The 18221-nt window shown below is 40.0% G+C and overlaps 2 protein-coding genes across 3 annotated transcripts; one reads left to right on the top strand and one right to left on the bottom strand.

Moving 5' to 3' along the window:
• Positions 1–846: 846 nt before the first annotated feature.
• On the bottom strand, positions 847–13839 carry tmem248 (transmembrane protein 248). 2 transcript variants are annotated; one of them, XM_076275358.1, is made up of 8 exons: positions 13525–13839; positions 9146–9304; positions 8603–8888; positions 8190–8340; positions 7828–8011; positions 5534–5677; positions 5309–5414; positions 847–4341 (listed from the first exon to the last, which is right to left on the bottom strand). In XM_076275358.1, exons 1-8 carry the CDS (start codon positions 13525–13527, stop codon positions 4289–4291), a joined length of 1086 nt encoding a protein of 361 aa, XP_076131473.1. In that variant the 5' UTR covers positions 13528–13839; the 3' UTR covers positions 847–4288. The 2 variants fall into 2 exon arrangements, with proteins under 2 accessions (XP_076131473.1, XP_076131474.1); XM_076275359.1 differs by lacking the exon at positions 5309–5414.
• Positions 13840–13988: 149 nt separating this feature from the next.
• Positions 13989–17986, top strand: rad51d (RAD51 paralog D). Its single transcript, XM_076273794.1, has 11 exons — positions 13989–14022; positions 14322–14408; positions 14509–14570; positions 14684–14802; positions 15297–15378; positions 15765–15899; positions 15997–16092; positions 16192–16279; positions 16537–16607; positions 16711–16872; positions 17401–17986. The coding sequence occupies exons 2-11, from the start codon at positions 14327–14329 to the stop codon at positions 17512–17514; spliced, it is 1011 nt and encodes a 336-aa protein (XP_076129909.1). The 5' UTR covers positions 13989–14022; positions 14322–14326; the 3' UTR covers positions 17515–17986.
• Positions 17987–18221: the final 235 nt, after the last annotated feature.

The raw sequence follows: 18221 nt of genomic DNA, 5'->3' as shown, positions 1-18221 counted from the left end.
GGCGTCACCAACAGACACCGATCAAAATGCCTCTGGTCGCCTAAAACCAATCAGAGTAATGAAGATGACATACTGTATGCAGAGCAACAGAAAAAAACATCTCAACAAACGAGCGTTTTTCAAAAACTGCTTCCATGTCATCATGTAAAGCTCGCCTCAACAGTTGTGATTTGTGCCCAGATTTGAAAAACATTGGGAATGGGAATGAATGGCCTCTTTGCCAGAGACAGACCTGCAGAGCAATTTCAAATTTGCCAAAGGTTTGTCTCGGTTCTCCCAGGCTAGATGATTGTGTTAAATCTTACAAAAAGGTGCTTGATTACGGGATAGGCTCACTGTTCCAAGTCCCACTTAAGTCAGGCATTGGATCGCGATCCATGTGCTCAGTGTTGGACTATGTTTGTCTGCTCACACCGGAAGACAGCTGGCAAAAAATACATAAAAGTATAAAACACCAGATATCCAATCGGATCAGACTGAACCTGAAACATTGATTTTTACCTGCCGTGGGCCTGCTCAAACTACACAACATTGGACAGCCTTGTAGGTCATCAGCACCTATCAGAAGCTGCATGCATCATTTTGCACTCTTATGACATCTCACAAGTATTTTCATACAAAATACAAAGCCATTTTCTTCAACCCAATAAAATACAAATTTCTAAATAGTATTTTCTATTTGAAATATGTATTTTAAATACAAGTATGAGAAATACTGCCCATTATTGGTCCTTTAGCAGTTAAATACAAAAGTAAATTCAAAACTGTGATGTCCACTGGAAAATTAACATTATAGCCTGATGCAAATTGGAACTTATTTCAGGAATAACACACCAAAACACAAACTATTTTTCCTTCCCAGTGATGTAATCTGTTATATTTTATTCAGCAAAGCATGTGCCTACAGTATTTTACAAACAGCACAGAAACAGGGATTGTCTTCATACAAACATAACAGCAGTTGTAACATTTACAGTCATGCAACAAGACAGGTGAAAGAAGTGTGGGAGCACGTGTTCTCTTCCCAGAGAGCAACCTGTGTAAAGGGCACTCTCCATGTCACTTAAAAGGGACAGCGGTCAAGCATCCACCAAAGCGTCAAGTCCATAAGAGAGACAGTAAACTACGATCAGAGCCTCGGACTTCTCAAGATTTTGCTGTCTCTTCTGGTCTTCTTCTATGGTCAAAGAGAACAGTGAAAAATGCACACTGCATTGATGCTTTTACAAAAAAAGTAAGCTGCAATGTGTCGATCAATCCTAGATCTTCGTCAGGCAAGAGACAGATTTATCTCTGGAGCCCATTTTCATCAGTTAACAACTTAAATGGATATAATCACTGATGTGTCAGGTGCATTGTGTAAATTTCAATAAATTCAAAATTAATTTCACAGACTTGCTGTTAAAAACAGTATGACATCTGTGCAAATATATCAATACCAATTCATTTAAACTTCAACAATAGTTCGATAAACTGCACTCTCCTTTAGGCGAACACTCATGCCCAGAATTACACTATCAAATCTGATAGTTAAGGTATGTTGGACACGTGGGAGAACATATTAAATACTAACAGTATTGCTCCTCTATAAGCGCTTCAAATATTCAAAGAAAACAAATCTCAGTGCACAGTTCATGAGAGTTCAGTTCAAATCATCTTAAATCAAAAACAACCAAACATTTAAATCACTCTAGTCTTGTTGCTACAAAAGGAAAACCTTAAGATTCATTCACATGAATTGGACAAGTATTATTTGAGCTGGCAAAGCAAAACAAAGATTGGATCCAAACCATACTGGCCCAAATGCAATGTTTTAAGGAAACAATAACATGGGAAAATGTCTATGTGAACACACAAGATGTACGGCACATCGGACAGATTTGCTCATACTTTTATCATTTACAGCAGTTTAATGAAACATTAGGTCATTGTAACAACAACCTTCGTCATTACGTTATGAAACAGAAAAAAAACACAATTATTTACAAAGGTGTCAGAGGTGGCCAGTGCAAAGGCACATATGTGGCTAGATGGGTGCTTGCATGTGGTGCAAATGTATTTCTGGCAGAAAAGAAGACAAGAAAAGGACTATTAGAACTGCCATTCAGAGACAGTTGAGACATGGTGGGGTAAAAAAAGGTGAATTACTTCCTGAAATATTATACTCATGAAGAATGCTCCACTCAAATGTAACCCAATACTGTGTTGTGGGAAATTCCAAATGATGTGCACTAAATGTGATACAGTGTTTTAAATTCACTGACATATTTGGCCAAACATCTCAAAAGGTTATTTTTTTTTCCCCATTTCAATTAAGAAAACAACTCCAGGAATTGCCTGCAAAGCTATAGCAGTTAATGTCCACCATGATATGCAAGGATGCATGTTGTGTACAGTTAGGAGTGGTCAAGTACTAGCGTAAAAACTTTCTGAGAAGGCAAATCGTCGTGCTCTGCTACAAACACCTTGAATGCAACTCAATTTTATGATGGAGGAGAAAAGCAGAGTGGCATGATGGTTTCAGTCATGAATAACGGCATTAAGGCATTTTACAGTACGGGCTTGTGTACAACACACACACACACACTCTCACTCCCTCACCAAACACACTCACACTGTTTGACAAAGAATTCAAGGATCAGCCATTTTAAATACATCTGCTTGACCTAAAATCTCTCATGCCTTCATGTGCAGCCAGCCATAGCTCTAGGGCACACTGGATTTGTTTGTGGTGGCCATATTCCAAAACCAGTGTAGATGCCACAAGCCATACGTCTTTACGATCATGCCATATCAATGTTTGGTGATGGAAAGACCGGTGACCACCATCAGAATGTCAGAAGAAGCAGAGTTTCAAGGGAATGGAAATAACCTAAGCAAACGCTGAGTCTGGACCACAGGGTGCATGTGTAATGCATGACTAGGCAGCCATCGTGTCAGGCTAGGCTATGACATTAGGTTTATGAAACCCATACTAACTTATTACTTATTATTTCCACAAAATCATGAAAAAAAAAAAATATATATATATATGTTTCATATGAAAAGGCTGCAGAGAAAACAGTGTGTTTTACGAAATAGGTTAAAGGGATACACTGCCAAAATAAATAAAAGTGTTCATGATGTCGATGACATTATCAAAAAGAAAAAGTCAAGAAAAAAAAAGAGAATGGATCGGAAATGATGCAATTGATTAACAAAGTCAGAGTGCTGCACTGTCGGTGTTAGCTTTGCTGTAGTAAAGTACATTCAATCCTACAGTGAATTCATAAAGCAAAACAAAAACAGAAGCTATTCATGACTATTGAGCCGCTGCCAGAGAAGCATTGAATAGTAAACTGAAAAAGGCAAGTACATACTGAGTCCTATAAGCAATGAATGTGTAAAATCCAACAGAATATGCAATAAAATACACCCATACACTTAAAGTGCTTTAAGATTCCAACACCATCTTGAGTACATCGAGATATGGCGACGGCCTCTGTCTTAAGTTTCACTAGGGGGAAGAGTCACACAGAAGTAGAAAGGATGGTCAGTGACTGATAAAATTACAATTCAGGGGAAATTTGGAACCTAAAAGTCTGGTTTTGAGTCAACTGGTAGAAATAGACTAAAACAGAAAATAATAATAATAATAATAAAACTTTGCATGACTGAGTTAAATATGCCACTCAACCTCTCTTCACTACTACTTGAGGCAGTAAGCCAGGGAAACGTCCAAATTATTTACCAGCTTCGGCATCTGTTATCAAACAGGGCCCCATGGCCGGTTTCTTATCCACCCAGTTTTTAAGACACATTGCACCTCAATGCCAAACTAAGGAAGGAAGTGACACAGGATAAAAACAAAATAACAACAAGACACAAATGGACAAGCAAAAAGGCAAAAAGAAAGTTCTTTCAGGATCCCAGACAGTCACCCTCAAGTACAGATGAAGCTGTTGTGAACATGGAATGGGAGAACTTCGGCTATCAGAAGGTTAAAGAACGCGACAGATTTATCATACAGAATGAAGGGCTTTAGTCCCGTTCCTCCATCCGCTGTCATGGGGTACTGCTGATCTTTTCCTTGCAGACACGAATTAGGATGGCACAGGGGGGAGGTGAGGTGGGCTCAGACAAACTGCTTCTGTACTGAATAGGAGTTCTACAAATATATACACAGTAGACACAGGCACTTATATGTCTTTGGTTGGAGGGACCCAACATTGCAGAGAAAATGCATTCACAGAGTTTTGCACCCTTCCCATGGGTTCAGTAGGCAAGTTTCTTCTCCAGATTTTTTTCCTCACCAGATATGATTCTGTTTAGACGTCGCTTTTATCCCTCCGACAAGGCCACCTGAGGAGTAGAGAGGAGAGACAGACCCATAAATATCAGACTGATTCGTCTAACGACTACCATGCAGTTCTCAGCATATCTCAGAACTGCCAGAATGAACGATTACAAAACTTGAGCAGCATTTATAGAATTTAAGATCAGTCACCATGACTTGACCAAAAAGCTGATAAACTGGTTAGCAATAAAGAAAAGTGACAACACCACTTTTACACCACTAAAGTACAAATATGGCATTGTAACTCAACCATGATTAGTACAGGATGACTTTTAAGGAGCCTAAGTAATTAAGTTGCTCTTGCTGTTTTAATTAACAACAATGTACTATATGAACTATGTGAAACACTCGTTCCCTATGTATTTAAACGTTATTATAATGTCGGCAGAACCAGTCAGATATTTCCCTATTAATGACGTACATCCGCATCACTTACGTCCTGCAGGCAGCTACATTTGCCTCTGATAGGATATTAATTCCTCATTATGTGGAAAAACATAACTGGAAGAGATAACTAACAGAATTGTGTGTGTGTGTGTGTGTGTGTGTGTGTGTGTGTGTGTGTGTGTGTGTGTGTGTGTGTGTGTGGGGGGGGTCTCTAGAAAGACTTTCTAAATATCCCAAACCCTTAACAGAATTGGCTGAAGTGTGTTTTTTTCTGGTGTCCCTGGACCCTAGGGCTGACAGGCATAACATACTGCAGATGTTATCTTTGGGGTGGCTCCAATAACATTGGAAAAAGACCCAGCCTGAAAGGAACCCATGTTATTCCAAGGTCTGTATGCAGTATGCAGTGTGGACACTCAAATGTGAGAAAGTTTATCTGGGTTATACACACTCATTCACCGAGATACCAATTTATGTCAGTAATGTGACTTGTGGATGATAACACCTTACATTTTTACACTTATGCAAAATGACAGCTTTGTTGCAGCTAACAATGGTAGAGATGGATGACGTGAAACCTCTCACTTTTGTAGGATGGTTGAGGTTGTCCTGGGTTGCAAACATTCTGGGCTGTCTTGGAGTGAAACATGTGGCTAGTGTTTGGGCAGTTACCTCGGGGAGAATGAATCATCTGAGCATGCACAGGAGTAAAGTTAACAACACTGGTAGCTGCAAAAAATCTCGGCGTAAACTGTGATTTATTACCCAACAATAACAATATAAAAAAGGAGAGACTTCAATTTCGCCTACCTTCTCAGGGCAGAAGTCTGAGTTGTTCACTCTTACTTTTCCAGGCCGACCCTTAATGACTGCATAGCAGAACATTGTGATCACCATCACAAACAGGAAGTAGCTGGTGTGCATTAAGTGAAGGTTTATCAGGGAGCGGTCATCCTGGCAACAGAAATGATTGCATTACCTGTTAGCAGAGCAGCCATCTTGACCATTAAAAATAACTGACATCCTAGCCATTATCTCTCTATTAAGCGAGTTTGTAAATCACAAAAGTATAGACTAATACATCAACATGTATGTGCAGTTTTCCATAATAGATTATCCAAATACAGCTGGGATACACATAGTGGTGGACAAGCATGCACATTGGACCTTTTAACATTTTTGTCTTGGCACCTATAATTTGTGACAAGGGAAAGCACTACTGAAAACCACACAGTGTTACATGTTTAATTAATGTAGCTGTCGCAGTGCTAGAATAGGCTCATAGAAATGGATGGATTTAGACCACTTTTACTCAAGACGCACTATACTAGACCTCTGAAATAGTTCAAATCAGTTTCTCAGGGACATGGACATACTAAGGACCAAATCAGCAGTATTATAACCAAAAAACTAGGTCTACAATGAGGCTAATAATGAAGGGAAAAACCTTTGAATGAGACTGGTTAAGTCTATAAGGTGGTATGCCCATGTAGGCACAAATCTATACACAGAAAGTCATACTTTTGAGAGGTGACAGATTGGGATACTCTACACAAATCCATGTATCAGCACAAACCCATCCCAATAAGAGATTCCCATGGCAACTACTGTACTACTATTACTACTACATTTGGGATAAGTTACGCAGGACTAAATGCATGCTAACAATAAAGACAAATGTGCTATTTGTATGGAACAAAATGAATACCATGATTTCCCAAATATTAACTGTGGTACATAACATGTTGCAACATTTCTACAACCCTGCGGTTACTACTGAGGGGAAGCATTGCTTCATTTACTACTGAGGGGAAGCATTGATTCATTTTTCTTCATGTGACATTAATATGTGGATTTTTTGTTCTCATCATCATCTGTTGCACTTTCTCTCACTAAATCATGATTATGCTTTATCATACCGGACACGTACAGTAATCATCCCACCTTCTGTAACTTTCACCTCAGGTGCTTTAAACACCATGTCCCTCTCTCCACACCTGACTGTCATATGCATTTGTCATTGTTTACAGACCTTACTGTCCGTGACCCTAGGCAGATGGGTCAGGCCCTTGAGTCGTGGATCTGCTCGAGGTTTCTTCCTATATGTATCTCCAATTCTAGGGAGTTTTTCCTCGCCCCTGTTACCCATGGGCCTTCCTTCCTTCCTTCTTTCTTTCTTCCTTTTCTTTTATCCCTCTTTTCTTTTTCTCTGATTGCCTACATTCTGTAAAGCGCCATGATACATGTGTAATGTTTTGGCGCTATATAAGCACAATAAATTAAATTAAATTAAATCTATGTGGTCACAATACTTTATGAGCAATTTGAGCGAAAAGTTCATACTAACAGTAATGTTAGCTCAAGAGGCTAACTGTTGAATGGAGACATGTGCAACCAAATTAACCTATTTATCCAGGTCAGTTGACAAACATGAGAAAATGCCTACTCACTCACTTCTATTTAATCGATTAGTCTTGTTTGCAAATGACACAGTGTAACATTATGTGCAACATGCCTAACTTAGCTCAGCAAGAAACGAATCATGGATCATAAACTACTTTAAAAAATACTTATCTCTGTTATTGTGTGGTTAAAATAAACATAACGTTATTGAGCTGTACTTAAGATATAATAAACTGTCTAATGTCATCACTGTTTTGCTTTTTATTGTATTTGTCCTGCATCACAGACCAAGTGTTCATTGTCTGAGAGGGAAAGGGACACACCTTAAGAACACAACCAGCCAATGTTTGTGAAAAGTACCGGCTTAACAAGATCATTTGACATGTGTACCTTACCATCCCTCACAACAGTGTGGTGCAGCTAGCTAGATGAACAACATGATAATAGCTGTCGTTGCAACCCCTCAGACTGGGAGGCATACGTGCTAACATGAAGGCTAAAATCCCCATGAGTTCAAGCATCGGTCACTAGCACTACACCCTGGCTTCTGAATACCTGCCTGGCTTGTGTCTTATGTTGATGAATACACTGATGTGGAAAGCATAATTTTGTGCTTCATGCATTTTAGCATGTTATTTTTTGTACTGGCTAAACTGTGCTGCTTAACAAATAGTCTGCACAAAACAATGGCATTTACTTACATCTGGGACAATGACGGTGAGTTTGGGGTTTAGTGCATGATACACCTTTCCAATAGCTCCTTTGTAACACCAGAATGGGTTGTAATCCTGTGTGTACTTGGTGTCGGAGTCCCGGGCTGTCGTGAAGATCTTGTACCACGACGTGGCATTGGAGTACGTCTCTGGGACACAGTGGGGTGGCTGCCTGGAAGGTTATACGCACCATTTTCACACCATTACCACCATATAACACGGGACACGAATCTGAATCAGCTCATCAAAACCCCCCCAAAAGAATAACTATAAACTATCTCAGCGTTTTACTCAACTTCAAAGGGAACAGAGCATGCTGTAGGGTGTTTATTTATTTATGGGTAACTCACACTGTGACGGGAAAGACATTGCTGGCTGCAGTGATGGTCATGCACGTGCTGAACACCACCTGCTCACAGTGGCCATGCAGAACACAGTCGTCTGAGTTCCAGGACGCCGGCAGGGTGAAAGTTATGTTCATCTCCTCGTGAGCTTCCCTTCCTACAAGACAGATCATACACACACACAAAGATTACATATCATTGGAATTAGAATGGACGATTACAATGGATGACTAAAATACTGTTTGTATTGTAAACATTATAAACATTGTAATGTATTGTAAACATTGTATACAATCTTCTTTGTGTATCTGAATCTAGTACCAATAGATAAACAACCAAATGAGCAGACATAATTAATCAATCAACAAACATGAATTAATCAACCATGAACAGTGGCACTCGGCAGCAGCAGTACCTACCAGTTAGGCCAACCTGCTGGCCCAGTATGGTGGCGTACAGGTGGGTGATGTTGCGGGAGTAGCCCCCAAACGGCCGCTGGGGATCTAGAGTGAGCGTGATGGGCACGGAGATGTTGATGGGCCCCGGGTCCTCCAGCACGAGGGGCGCCTGGGTGCTGGAGCGACCCTGGCCACTGGGGACCGTGCTCTCGGGAGTGATGGACTCGTTCAGGCCGTGCTTTAGCGTCTCATTCTCTGAGATGCAGAAGTCCAGCTCGTTGAAGCGGAGGAGAAAGGTGTTCCAGTCCTACAAGGAAAAATGACAGTCATGAGCCTTACATAAAAGTAAAGCTTTGTGTTATGTTGTTGTAATATTTTGGAAATACCATATATTATTATACATTATATATACATATTAAACACACATACATTATATTTTATTACTAAATGACTCACTGTATTTTTGCAAAACACATTTTCTTTATAACAGTTCATAATTCGAACTTTTGCGTTCTAAACGCTGCACCTATTATCAACTCAGAATTGGCAATTATGTCCACTTACCTCAGTCATCTCAGGGGATTTGATTTCTTTGATCTTGAAGAAATACCCTATGGTGAGGAAGGTGATGGCCACAGCACTCACACTGACCATAAAAATGACCAGGGGAGGACGGTTGCTTATGTAGGTCTTCAGATTCTCTAGAGGATTTAACAGGTACACCTGGACACAGAAAAAGACAAGAGCAGTCAGGCAACAACAGACCCCCCTGTCACACAATATTAACCAAAGCAAACCAAATTCTAGCATCAGCATTCTGAGCTACATCCTGATGATCATGTAGGAAGACAGAGAGATGGTGACCCTCTGCCTCATCTAAAGATCTATCTAATCTAATATCCAACAGTGGACCAGTACTTTTTAAAGTTATGTGAGTAGACGCTCACACGGACAGATAAACACAATCCCCATACCCTCTTGCCCAACACCAACACTATAATCTACCACTAAAATCTACATCTACCAAAAACACAAACCTAGAAGTGGAAGTGCTATTACAAGGCCTTTTCACACAGAGATTACGCTAAATTTGCGGGAAGAGGAGACGTCTTTTTGCCGCAACGTGTGTCTGAAAACGAGGTGAAAATTTGCGGGCCTGCTGATCTGTTCACATGATGCGGCATTTTGGGGAGCCAGGAGGCAGGATCAGCTAGCAAATTAAAATGTGACGTTCAACAGGGGGCTTGTAGAGTGATAGTCGTAGGCCTTATTATGCGTGGGCCTTCAGATGCAGCAGGTGTGTGATTTCCAAAACCATGGCGGGAGAACCGACATTCAATATTACAACAATAAAAATAGCTTGTGTACTGTCTTAATTGAAACATGCTTTGCGCACAAATGATAGCCTAGGGCAAAGAGATCGGACATCTCAACATAAGGATACATTAGAAGATGATTGGTGTAAACTTTGTCACACGACGTGATAAGCAGTTCTGGCGCTTAAAAACATTCCATTCAGTCATAAATCATTCAAGCCTAGTGCTCCTCATGAAAAGAAAACAACAGTTTAATATTTTTCAGGTGTCAGGTATTTTTCAGGACAACCAAACAGCTGTGTGCAAAGCAAATGCTAATTGTTAGGTTACCATAGCTGTCTTTTCTCTAGGCCTAGGCCTATCGGAAATCACGACATAAGTTTCTTTTTTCTTTTCTTTCTTGTTCGCGTGTAGGCTATAGCGATAATGCATCTAAAGCACATCATGTGAGCAAGAGCCGATATGGCCAGAGCTGCTGCTCTGTAAAGGTATTTCTGTCCTACCCAAATTTGCTGAACTACTTGCAAAGTAGCCTATTCATCACAGACATCACATGTATCACACGAAAGAGCTTTTTTTCAGATTTTAAACAATGTTAGTGGTTAGTTATTGTGGTAAACGGTTCGCGAGAAAAGTAACTTTAATTGAATCATATTTTCTGCGCCCGTCTCCCTACCCATTCATCTTGGTGGAATACTTCGCGAACTTTCCCTCTACACATGACAAACCATATATCAGAATAAACAGCAGACCTTACCGAACACAAAGGTGTAAAGCATTCCCCTGTACAGTTAGCCATTCCAAAGTAATCCAGTTTTAAATTTGCAGCAATGTCTATATGCATGTCTCCAACTTTGGGGTTCATAATGTGTTTAAATTGTTCAATAGGCCTACATGATTTTATAACAGGCCAAATACAAAATAGATGTTACAAATATCGCCTAGATATCTGTAAGCATTACAATCAGAGGATAGGGCAGACAGACGCTCATGAGTTCATGCTTTGTTTTATCCCTGGATTTTAGGATAGCCTATTATGGCAACCGATTGCATTCCGAGCTACAGTCAACTCTAGCAGGCATTAAATGACTGGAGACTTTGTGAATTTAAAGATTGACATAATGTGCTGTCTCTGCTATTGCTGCTTTTGATCAGTTAGATTTATTTGCAATCTCCTGTGGTGGGCTGGACATCATCGAAATGCCCGCCCAGATTCCCCTTTCCGCCTTGACCCATTCACACTGGTGCCGGAACGAAAAAAATCGGCAAAATGTCTAGGGGGCTTGGTAGTAAATTTGGCGAGACACTTTGTCCCGCCGTAAAGCCTCAGTCTATGTGAAAGGGACAGTCGTTCCGCGATTCTGGTACATAAAATCGCGGCGATTTTGGCAGCGCGAAAAGGCCTACACACTTGTTTGTTCTTCAATTACCACAATGCTGCTACAAAAAGTATTCTCATTCACACCAAAACAAATCCACTTTCAGGCTAGTATTTTGGAGCACAATGACACACATTATAGAAGATATCCTCATAATGGGAGATAATGGAACTAAACAACTCTAAAAGCTACCTAACAATAATCTTTTATGTTGACAAATGATATACTGAGGAATGGTAAACAATAATTGAAGCCACATTGAACAGGTTGTCGGATTGTGACCGCTCTGGTGATGGTTCTAGACTTTGCTGTTGTGGTTTCATTAGAGCCACTACTGGCAAGGAAATTATGGCAGTTCGCCAAATGAGGAGATAACAAGGAAGTAAAGGCTGAATATTAGGCCAGATGTCTTTCTATCCAATTAGGCTATAAGCCACATAAAACAAGCTGGCATATTTAATGCCAAATGGAGACCTTTTTATAGAAATTTACTTTCCATCGATAAATTAGTTTCTGGTTTTGCTTATTTGGAACCAAAGACTCGAGAGCACTATGCTCTAAAAGCTTTGGTTGTAACCAACTGAAGAATTGATTATCTGAATGTGTCTGTCTTTAATAATTATTGACATTGCGAGCTGCATAAACCACAGGTTAGGCCTCGCCATTTGGCACAGTTAGTGTTATTCAAATTGATGCACACTGCAACAGGTCTAACAACTCCCGGACTCTTTGTTGAAAAACTGGAAAGACTCCACACTATCTCCATAGCAGCGTTTACCAAGGCATGCAAAAAGCCCAGTAATGATAGCACAATCCATCCAAAGCAACATCCAGTCGCATCACTGTTGTTGGTTGGTTACACTAGGACAAAGGAAACATTTGTTCATCAACTTCACAGCATGCTCAGCATATTTTTTTGATAAAAAGTTTGTTGGGGCCCATAACCTCTGATTTACTTTTGTTCCAGTTTGTTGTAAGGTAATCCCTTTATTTACAACATTTGTCTGCTTGCACAAATGAGTCACAAACACACACTACGACCTTTTCATCAGTCTTTCCCCCATTTGCATTAGGGACACAGAAAATGATCATAGCATTTCTTAGCAATAGCATGTAAGTCCTACAGTACCACCTCTGCTTATTATCATTCTTAGGTAACCAACTATACATGCATGATATTGCACCAGGTTATACAAATACTGGAATATTAAATCACAAATAGCTATGCCTGTTGTAGGCATTAAAGCATAGGGTCTCATTTCTATTACATAGAGAGGTTTGCTTAATTCATTTCCACTACAACTCTCCCTCTAATGACTCAACTCATTTTCAGGACATGTCTGTTTTAACCAAGGGGGGCCTTGGACTGTTCACCACTGTATATTTAACCTTGTGAGATGGGGCCTAACTGATTTTAAAGGGAACATTAACCTTGTTAACCTTAGACTTAACCTTGTAACAACATTGCACAAGCATTTTTGTCTTCTGAAGTCAATGCAGGATTGTATGAAGTAGTGTACACTAGGCTTATAAATGTGTGCAGTAAATTCAATGCTGAATTTCACAAATTGTCAGAGGCTACTAACACGGCAAAACTGCTCAAAGACATTGCAAGTCACAAAATGGGTTGACTGTTCATATACAATACGCACCGGTCATTAATTTTATTCTTCAACTAAATTACTAACCTGGAAACAGTGCAACTCTAACTAGGTAACAATCTCTCAAACTACCGTAGCTTGGTCTCCAAGGCTAACTGTGCTAGTTCATCACCCATCTGTAAAACTGTGCCCACCATGTATAATATCAGAGACGGTTGATGTATATTAAGGATCTTTGATAATATATTGCCACCGTTTCAGTCCATATAGTCTAAGTTACGTAACATGAATTTACTTTACATTTGCAAGGACAGATTTTTATAGAATTAACTAAGATATACATAATCGCTTTATAGTAAATTAAACCCCGAGGATAACGTCCGACCATTTGACAGCGTTATGGCTAACATTTAGCCAACCATCGTGAGTCTGTAAATTAGCTAGCAACCAATCTAGCTCGCAAGCTAGCTAGCTAGTTAAGTTGCAAACCAAGTCAGTCAGTTTCACAATCGGGCTATCAATACTATTTTGGGGATATGCTTATTCTTCCACCAGTCAAACACATAATGAAAAAACGTATTGCTAACGCAAAAACATAATTTCAACAATGCATAAATTAAGATGACAACCACGGTGTTTTTACTCACCATTTTTACTCCGTGTGCGCACGACGGCTGCAGGTGGGTCGTGAGCTAACCAGCTATCGTAGCTAGCTTGTGTTGGCTAGGCTACTGGCAGTGAAGGAGAGGAGACAGGGGTTTGGGGACAAAAAGGGCTTGCGGTGTTGAAAGAGTCGTGAATACTCCTTCCCATTATTTTCCCGTAACCGCAAACCCCCGATGTTTCTTCGTGAACAGAACTGTCTTCAAGCTAACGTTAGTTATGGTAGCGTCTGGCTTGGATCAGTGTTTACTGCTATCGTCTCGCACTGCAACAACGTTAAGCTAGTACGCACTCCTCTAACTACTTGTCAGGGTAACGCAAAAGCACTAACCATGATGGTATACGTTGAGTTCACTTACGAAAACAACGTAAGCGATGACAGGGCATGTTCATGCCCAACCAGTGTTTACAAAAATCCCATAGAAGTGACGTCATGCTGACGTTATTTGTCAGCGGCGCGGGCTGGATTGAACATGAGAAAGGTAACCTGCGAGCTAACGTCAAGTTATTGCCGAGAAACGTTTTTGGAAGATTGATATTTATCTATAACACAGTAACTTCCAATATAAATGGCTGTTACGGTGGCATGCATTTGTCAAGGAACATATTTATAATGTGCATAGTAACGTTTGCAAGAATTCTAGCTAACGCTAAGAATGCAGCTGAGCCAAGTCTCTGCTTTGAGCGGTATGAGGACATACGCCAGCCAGTCAGTGTCCAATGAACATTTTTTCAAGTCTTCGCTTTTAAAAGTCTCCACTCTACTATCCCTCTGACATAGATGACATGGTGGTCTTGAGAGAGGGTATATGTCCTGGGCTGAATAAGGACCTCATCGAAGCCTTTAGAAATGTGGACATCAGAACAGGTATTTCATTCAGTTTGATTGAGAGGGCACTAAAACATCATCGCAATATGCCAATTTATTATTAAACGCAGTACATTAATCTGCTGTAAATTCTCTTCAGTGGAGGAGTTGGTTTCAGCGAACCTTGAGGAACTGGCCCAAAAATGTTCCGTCTCCTACAAGGTTTGATGATGGGGCAGATACAAACTTGGTTATTGGGGTAAAAGTGTTTTGTATCAGCGAAGTGGCATTCCATAAACAACGTTTAAACATCTTATTTGTCTACAATTTACTAGGCTTTGATTGCTGTGCGTCGGGTTCTATTGGCCCAACATGCAGCTTTTCCTGTCTCATGTGCTGACATGTATGAAGAGCTACTGAGCTCAACTGCTATTCTCTCCACAGGCAGTCATGGGTAAGTATCATGAACAAAAGCTGTTCAGGAAATGATTTTGGCTTTGATGAATGTCATGGTTAAACATTTAAGTATGATTTATGTGATATTGGGAGGTAGATTCAGTATGGTCTATGACATCATTGCCCAATTCTTCATTCTTTCATTTAGGCAAGGCAAGTTTAGTTACCAACTAATCAAGTAAAGTGTGACCAACTAATCAAGTAAAGTGTGACCAAACACATCACCACAAACATGAAAACTATACTGTTAATTAGTAGTACATTCTGCATAGTACAGTCTCTTGTTCTGATTCAGGGCTTTGATATGTGACTGTTTTCACATTAAATTTGAGGTTCCTTTATCATTGCTGAATTTATCTATGAGGATGTCAATGTATGTGAAGGTTGGGCTGGACTTCACACTGCACAATGGAATCTTTTAAGAACTTTAAAAACAGGCTCTTGTCTGAAAATCTTGCTCTGTTACTGGCTAAGTGTTCCCATCTCTTCCAGTCTAGATAAGCTGTTAGACTCTGGTCTGTACACAGGGGAGATAACCGAGCTAACCGGAGGTCCAGGAAGTGGCAAAACGCAGGTGTGTTTTTCTCAGCCCTTTAGTAAAACATCACACACGTCTTTACATAAAACATACACACACACACACACACACACACACACACACACACACACACACACACACACACACACACCCCTATCCATAGTAAGTCACAGTGCTCCGTTGTAGTAATTGGTTTGTTTTTCCTACACATTCTGATACATTTTATGTGGGATGTTGGATTTATTTTATTATTTCATTTATTTTAGTCACAGAGATCGGGTCTGACTGTGATACTGATCAATACATCTTTGTCAATTTCAGTGAATTGCTCCTTGCTGTCCTCACTTTGTTATCCCCCATTAGTCTGCAATGTTAAATGAGATGTAATTTGCTTTACCCCCCCCATATATCTTTTCCATTAGGTGTGCTTTAGCACCGCTGTTCATATTTCATGCCAACTCAAGCAGAGCGTTATCTATATCGACACTAATGGAGGAATGTCTGCAAATCGTTTGCTTCAGATGCTGCAAGCAAAGGCCAGCACTATGGAAGAGCAGGTTGCATAAAATATAAAGTTATGATTTATATACACACTGCTACACTAATAGCAAATATTTGCAAGTATTTAAACCAAATATACATATTCATCCTTAGATGGCTGCTCTTCAACGAATTCAAGTGTTTAGAGTGTTTGATGTCTTCTCCTTGCTTACATGTCTACAAAATATAAGAATCGGTGAAGTTCAGATGGTAAGAAGAGGTTTTTATCACAATGCTAAATTGGATTGAATAGCTAAGGGGACCAAAAAAATGATATTTTATTTTATCATTTTGTATTTTTCTCTTCAGGAATGTGTTGGATGTTCAGTAAAAGCTCTTATCCTGGATTCTGTCTCAGCTGTACTCTCCAATATGCTGGGAGGCAAACAGAATGAGGGTCTGTTGACAGCATGTTCTGCCTCAAATCCTTTTGTGTAATGTGTATTCCTTATTTTTAGACCAACTGAACCAGGCTGCTCGAGCAACTGTAACCTGCATCCTAATGTATAGTATCTGGATGACTTGGTAATATTGTGACTGATCTCAAAGTCTGCCAAAGATCTAAAACAAGCGCTAGCATGAGATGCACACATTTCTTTTGGTTATGGCAGATTCCACAACAGTCATGATTTTCTTCTTAACTTCTAAATACAGGCATGTCCTTGATGATGCAAGTTGCTGGAGAGCTGAAAACTATTTCGAAGGACCTTAATGTTGCTGTTCTGGTAGGGCCACTCTGAACTTTTGCTGCATGTTTATGTTGTGGTTAATGCTGCGTCACTTGAGCACCTGTGTATGATGATGTGCAATGGCCAATTACCCAATCAGGTGACAAACCATGCGACGCGAGATGGCAGTGGCCAGCCGAAAGCGGGTTTGGGTCAGTCCTGGAGTCACGTCCCGAGGACCCGCATTCTCCTACAGCAAGTGGAGAGGCCTGGCAGCTCCTCCAGCCTGCGAGTAGCAACGCTGACCAAATCATCTAGACAGGTGGAGCATTTCAGAGAGTTAAAACGCAACACTGACATCAGAATCACTTTTTACTTGTTGAAATGAAATGCATTCTTTCTGACTGTGCTATACACTGAAATGGAAGTGGAGGAAGAGTTTTGTTTAGATGTTTGAGGGTAAAACCAAAGTCCTTTTAGGCAAGTCCCTCCACTCGACAGCCATATTGCAACGCTTTTTGGGCACTCATCGGGCATCCGGTTCGGCAGAAATGCGTGTGAGCAAGGATTCACCACACCAATCTTGCTATAGCGGCGAGATCACAACACATGATTGGCACATGTCTTCACAACACACCACATTATTGGCTCAATGTATTCACAACACAGCACATGATTGGCTCAGTGTATTCACATGTCGACGTTTTGCCACAGAAGGGGTGTGATATGCGTAGACAACTGCCATAATGCCGTTACAAACTAACCCCATGCATTTCTATGGAGGATTTTTTGAGTGCTTCTCATTAGAAAGTCTCTGGTAAAACTCAACTCTTTTCCCGTCATGTTGTAGTCATGTCAACTGGAAGAAGAATTTGACTTGAGATGCTGGGGAGCACCTGAAGATATGAAGGCTGGATCTTCAGGCAAGAGAAAACTGGTGGGGGGCAGCCCTGGGGTTGGGTGAATGCTTATTCATCTAGCTATAAACGTACAAGTTTGTGTCTTCATTCATTCAATGATTATTATTTGTTCTCTCTCAACTCATCAATAATATTGGTGAACATACTGTGTTTTCTGTGAGTTTTTGTTAATACTGAAATATGGAAATGTGTTTTAGTACATCAGTGAAAACTTTTTTTAAAGTATTTGCTTTCAGACAGCTAATGATTAAATTATTCAGCTACATAGTTCATTCATTGAATTGCCTAATATGGAGAAATTGTCTGTCAATGATCAATTTAATGTGCAAGATGCCATCAGTGTTGTTAAACATGAGAAGTAAGTTAATGAAAACCATGTCTATTTTTAAACAAGACATGATGTATGTCTTGCATGATGTAGCCATAAATTCGTTGTTGTTTCATCAGTAGACTCTGTAAAGCAGTGCAAACTTAGGTATTTTAAAAACTTGCTTGTACAGTATATCAATAAAGCACAAACGGTCACAATCCAAATAATTTCTATATCATCACTGCTTAACCATTAACGTTTTTTTTTTGGCAGGGAAAACTCTCTGCTTTTTAAATACAATGTTAACCCACCATGCAATGTTATGTTCTCCACTCTAACATACATTCTAAGGAGTGTTTGTCTGAAAATGATACTGCTGTGGGCCTCACACTGAAAGGTTGGCAAACAAAGTTTAACAGAAACTTTTTTTTTTTACTCACC

Source organism: Alosa pseudoharengus, unplaced genomic scaffold (genome assembly GCF_046254945.1).
Source record: "Alosa pseudoharengus isolate Yale_2024_CS ecotype anadromous, Long Island Sound unplaced genomic scaffold, YU_APseudo_1.1 YU_APseudo_1.1_scf_8, whole genome shotgun sequence".
Taxonomy (NCBI): domain Eukaryota; kingdom Metazoa; phylum Chordata; class Actinopteri; order Clupeiformes; family Clupeidae; genus Alosa; species Alosa pseudoharengus.
This window is presented reverse-complemented; position numbering and strand designations above follow the sequence as displayed.

What these genes read in the sequence shown, in the direction of transcription:
- tmem248 (XM_076275358.1), bottom strand. An exon ending in CCAGCAGGTTGGCCTAACTG is followed by an intron (nt 8,341 to 8,602) that starts GTAGGTACTGCT and finishes TCTGTCTTGTAG; the next exon opens with GAAGGGAAGCTCACGAGGAG. An exon ending in CAGACTTCTGCCCTGAGAAG is followed by an intron (nt 5,415 to 5,533) that starts GTAGGCGAAATT and finishes GTGCATGCTCAG; the next exon opens with ATGATTCATTCTCCCCGAGG.
- rad51d (XM_076273794.1), top strand. Translation starts at nt 14,327, where the DNA reads ATGGTGGTCTTGAGAGAGGGTATATGTCCTGGGCTGAATAAGGACCTC. An exon ending in AAATGTGGACATCAGAACAG is followed by an intron (nt 14,409 to 14,508) that starts GTATTTCATTCA and finishes AATTCTCTTCAG; the next exon opens with TGGAGGAGTTGGTTTCAGCG. An exon ending in TGACCAAATCATCTAGACAG is followed by an intron (nt 16,873 to 17,400) that starts GTGGAGCATTTC and finishes GTCATGTTGTAG; the next exon opens with TCATGTCAACTGGAAGAAGA.